Below are 5,635 nucleotides of genomic sequence, written 5' to 3'. Positions count from 1 at the left end.
CCCCACACACACACACTAACAGTGATGCAGGTTGCTCTTGAATGTGAACAAACACACACTTACTCACACAGACACACACAAACTCACGTACAGCAGATATACATAAACACACAGCAGTCCTACACTCAGACACACATATATATCAGCTGACCCGCCCACTGTCCATGCTAGCAGCCCTACACTCAGACACACATATACATCAGCTGACCCGCCCACTGTCCATGCTAGCAGCCCTACACTCAGACACACATATACATCAGCTGACCCGCCCACTGTCCATGCTAGCAGCCCTACACTCAGACACACATATACATCAGCTGACCCGCCCACTATCCATGCTAGCAGCCCTACACTCAGACACACATATACATCAGCTGACCCGCCCACTGTCCATGCTAGCAGCCCTACACTCAGACACACATATACATCAGCTGACCCGCCCACTGTCCATGCTAGCAGCCCTACACTCAGACACACATATACATCAGCTGACCCGCCCACTGTCCATGCTAGCAGCCCTACACTCAGACACACATATACATCAGCTGACCCGCCCACTGTCCATGCTAGCAGCCCTACACTCAGACACACATATACATCAGCTGACCCGCCCACTGTCCATGCTAGCAGCCCTACACTCAGACACACATATACATCAGCTGACCCGCCCACTGTCCATGCTAGCAGCCCTACACTCAGACACACATATACATCAGCTGACCCGCCCACTGTCCATGCTAGCAGCCCTACACTCAGACACACATATACATCAGCTGACCCGACCCGCCCACTGTCCATGCTAGCAGCCCTACACTCAGACACACATATACATCAGCTGACCCGCCCACTGTCCATGCTAGCAGCCCTACACTCAGACACACATATACATCAGCTGACCCGCCCACTGTCCATGCTAGCAGCCCTACACTCAGACACACATATACATCAGCTGACCCGCCCACTGTCCATGCTAGCAGCCCTACACTCAGACACACATATACATCAGCTGACCCGCCCACTGTCCATGCTAGCAGCCCTACACTCAGACACACATATACATCAGCTGACCCGCCCACTGTCCATGCTAGCAGCCCTACACTCAGACACACATATACATCAGCTGACCCGCCCACTGTCCATGCTAGCAGCCCTACACTCAGACACACATATACATCAGCTGACCCGCCCACTGTCCATGCTAGCAGCCCTACACTCAGACACACATATACATCAGCTGACCCGCCCACTGTCCATGCTAGCAGCCCTACACTCAGACACACATATACATCAGCTGACCCGCCCACTGTCCATGCTAGCAGCCCTACACTCAGACACACATATACATCAGCTGACCCGCCCACTGTCCATGCTAGCAGCCCTACACTCAGACACACATATACATCAGCTGACCCGCCCACTGTCCATGCTAGCAGCCCTACACTCAGACACACATATACATCAGCTGACCCGCCCACTGTCCATGCTAGCAGCCCTACACTCAGACACACATATACATCAGCTGACCCGCCCACTGTCCATGCTAGCAGCCCTACACTCAGGCACACATATACATCAGCTGACCCGCCCACTGTCCATGCTAGCAGCCCTACACTCAGACACACATATACATCAGCTGACCCGCCCACTGTCCATGCTAGCAGCCCTACACTCAGACACACATATACATCAGCTGACCCGCCCACTGTCCATGCTAGCAGCCCTACACTCAGACACACATATACATCAGCTGACCCGCCCACTGTCCATGCTAGCAGCCCTACACTCAGACACACATATACATCAGCTGACCCGCCCACTGTCCATGCTAGCAGCCCTACACTCAGACACACATATACATCAGCTGACCCGCCCACTGTCCATGCTAGCAGCCCTACACTCAGACACACATATACATCAGCTGACCCGCCCACTGTCCATGCTAGCAGCCCTACACTCAGACACACATATACATCAGCTGACCCGCCCACTGTCCATGCTAGCAGCCCTACACTCAGACACACATATACATCAGCTGACCCGCCCACTGTCCATGCTAGCAGCCCTACACTCAGACACACATATACATCAGCTGACCCGCCCACTGTCCATGCTAGCAGCCCTACACTCAGACACACATATACATCAGCTGACCCGCCCACTGTCCATGCTAGCAGCCCTACACTCAGACACACATATACATCAGCTGACCCGCCCACTGTCCATGCTAGCAGCCCTACACTCAGACACACATATACATCAGCTGACCCGCCCACTGTCCATGCTAGCAGCCCTACACTCAGACACACATATACATCAGCTGACCCGCCCACTGTCCATGCTAGCAGCCCTACACTCAGACACACATATACATCAGCTGACCCGCCCACTGTCCATGCTAGCAGCCCTGACCCCAGCCAGGCGATCTCCTCACCCAGACGACTACACAAGAGATCAGTTCACCTCTACCTCCCCCCCCCCCCCTCCTCCCTCATTCCAATTCACCTCCCTCCACCCATCTCTCCCCCCTTTACCCCCAATCTCACCTCACCTCACCCCCCCCCCCCCCCCCCACACACACACACACACACACACACTCTGTTCCGGCCTTGTTTATCACCAGATAGGAGACAGCCAGGGAATGTGTGTGTTTGCGTGTGTTTGTGTATGTATGTGTGGTTGTTAGGTGTGTTTGGGATACGGAAGGGTAATTTGTGTGTAAAGTAAGAAAGAGAATTCATGTGTGTAAATATGCAACAGGATGACAGAAAGAGTGTGTGTACTTGTCTGTCTGTTCTAGCATTTGTGTGGCAGGCTGTTCCTCTCCTCCTGGCAGGCTGTTCCTCTCCTTTGACAGGCTGTTCCTCTCCTCCTGGCAGGCTGTTCCTCTCCTTTGACAGGCTGTTCCTCTCCTTTGACAGGCTGTTCCTCTCCTCCTGGCAGGCTGTTCCTCTCCTTTGACAGGCTGTTCCTCTCCTTTGACAGGCTGTTCCTCTCCTCCTGGCAGGCTGTTCCTCTCCTCCTGGCAGGCTGTTCCTCTCCTTTGACAGGCTGTTCCTCTCCTCCTGGCAGGCTGTTCCTCTCCTTTGACAGGCTGTTCCTCTCCTTTGACAGGCTGTTCCTCTCCTTTGACAGGCTGTTCCTCTCCTCCTGGCAGGCTGTTCTTCTCCTCCTGGCAGGCTGTTTCATTCTTGCAGGCTTTTTCTCTCCTGGCTGGTTGTTGGAGCTTTCTGCTCCTGATACAGGGCTTCCTGCTATTGTCCTCACCAGCCTCTGGCCTGGTCTCAGCTAGTCCCTCCCACACACACACACACACATGCACACACACACACACATGCACACTCACACGCACACATAGACACATGGACGCGCACACACAGACACAAACTTAACCTTTAAAATCCTATCTTTCTTACTCACCAGTGAGGTTGCCCCAGTGATAGAAGGGAGCAACTGAACTGTGTGTGTGTGTGTGTGTGTGTGTGGGAGTGAGAGCGAGTTGGCCAGTCAGCTCAGAAGGGTTAATCTCTCCTCCCTCCCTTGTTCCTCCTCGCCTGTTACTGCAGACCCTCACTTTCTCCCAGCGTAGCGAGGGAGAGGGAGAGCAAGTGAGCCCTGGGCTGGATCTCTGTGCTGCATCTGTGGACTATGCAAGACTGATCCAGGGACTATACTATCTCTGGAAAACCACCCCAACACTACCTGGTAAGATAAACTACAGAAATACAGCAGTTACTGCTGCCTGCTAGGGAGTTACTAGTTGCCTGGTCTTGGGTTATGTGTGTGTGTGTGTGTGTGTGTGTAAGCTGGCTCTATTTTTTGGGAGGGGAGGGGGTTACGTGTGAGAGCTAGTATGAAGCGCTGAAATGCAACTAGTTGTTTCGAGCAAGAATCCTTTCTTTTTTTCTTTCTCTAGTTCTGTTGTTTTCCCCATTTCTCCTGTTTCCCTCTCTCTCTCTCTCTCTCTCTCTCTCTCTCTCTCTCTCTCTCTCTATCTATCTCTCTCTCTCTCTCTCTCTCCCCCTCTCTCTCTCTCTCTCCCCCCTCTCTCTCTCTCTCTCTCTCTCTCTCTCTCCCCTCTCTCTCTCTCTCCCACTCTGCCTCTCTCCGTCCTCCCCTGCTCAAGTTTCCAGCTTCCTCCAGTTGTTGCCTCCATGGGTCTGCTCCGAACTGTCTCCCACGCTCTCTCAAAGAGAGGAAGGAACTCCACGATAAGAGATTGAGAGAAGGAGGAGAGGAGAAGGAGGGAGCAAGAGGAGAGGAGTGGATAAGAAGGAGGAGGACAAGAGGAGGCGTAAAAGAGGAGAAGGAGAAGAGGGGAGGAGGGTAGAAGAGGAGGAGAGGAGAAGGAGAGGAGAAGATAGGGATGAGTGGAGGAGGCGGAGGTGAGGAGGAGAGAGGAGAGAGGAGGAGGAGAGAGGAGGAGGAGAGAGGAGGAGGAGAGAGGGAGGAGGAGAGCCTGTAGAATAGGTGTCTGCATCTGTGGTTTCTATCATTGTGGAACAGCAGTGTGTCTTTCTGTCTTGTTTAGTTGTGTTTGGAGGAAGGTTGTCTGCTCTATGACAGAGGGGGGGGGGGGGGGGGGAGTTTGTCAGACAGCAGTTGTGTTGTGTTGACTTTAGGAAGAGGACACGAGAGCTGTCAAACACTGGACAATGGAGAAGAGAGGAAAGTAAGGGAGAGAGGGAGAGGAGAGAAAAGGAGAGAAGAGATTGTTTTCAAAGGGAGGGAGTGGCTATGTGGCTTGTGTCTATCTGGGACAATCCCAAGCACTGCAAACACACACACACACACACACACACTCTCTCTTTCTTTCTTCTTCTATGTACACCAGCCCTCCACTCTTTCTCAAACCTCTCTTTCCATTTGTCCTCCTCCCTCCTCCCCCTTCTCCTCCTCTCCTCTCTGCTCTGTCTGTGTAGCCACAGATAAGGGACAGCAGCAGTAGCACTTCCTGTCCAGGCAGGAAGTACTGATTTCCACTCCAGACCCCGGGGCCTGGCTGGGCAACCCCGTCCACTGGGAACCTACTCACACACACTCTCACACACACACACTCACTCTCTCACAGAGACACACTCTCACACACACACACTCACACACACACTCTCACACACACACACACTCACTCTCTCACAGAGACACACTCACACACACACACACACACTCTCACACACACACACTCACTCTCTCACAGAGACACACACACACACACTCACACACACACTCACACATACACACAAAAACTCCCACTACACACACTCACATACATACACACCAACACATACAGATAAACACATATACATAAATCCCTAATATGCTGTAAACAGAGTTTACGGTGGAGGGTTGTAATCAGATGTGTGTATGAAAGCGGTGTCTTAGTGAGCAGATGTGTTGTGGGAACATGGTTTCCCGCTGACCTTGGAAGGAGCAGAGGTCACGAGACCTCTGCTCTGTGATTGGTTAAACACCCACTAATTGTCTCCAGTCTCATGTCATTACACCATCAAGCCACACTGGCCGGAGGTGACGCTGTTGAGCTTGAAACAACAGCATTATCCAGGAACAGGAACATGATGAATGAAAACAAGTTCCCTTTAGCTTTTACATGCTTATTAGCAAGCATAAGCCGTTGTTT

The 5,635-nt window shown here is 52.4% G+C and overlaps 1 protein-coding gene across 1 annotated transcript in view; it reads right to left on the bottom strand.

The window, feature by feature from the left end:
• Positions 1 to 3,455, bottom strand: part of LOC124465297 (scavenger receptor cysteine-rich type 1 protein M130-like) — a gene marked incomplete at its 5' end in the record, with an annotated part of 16,013 nt that extends 12,558 nt beyond the window's left edge. Inside the window, one exon of the mRNA XM_047017012.1 lies at positions 3,418 to 3,455. Within this exon, the coding sequence (XP_046872968.1) occupies positions 3,418 to 3,455 (38 nt within the window). The remainder of the gene's footprint in view (positions 1 to 3,417) is intronic.
• Positions 3,456 to 5,635: the final 2,180 nt, after the last annotated feature.

This window comes from Hypomesus transpacificus, unplaced genomic scaffold, assembly GCF_021917145.1.
Source record: "Hypomesus transpacificus isolate Combined female unplaced genomic scaffold, fHypTra1 scaffold_454, whole genome shotgun sequence".
Lineage (NCBI taxonomy): Eukaryota > Metazoa > Chordata > Actinopteri > Osmeriformes > Osmeridae > Hypomesus > Hypomesus transpacificus.
Note: the sequence above shows the minus strand (reverse complement) of the source record. Positions and strands in the feature narration are given on the sequence as shown.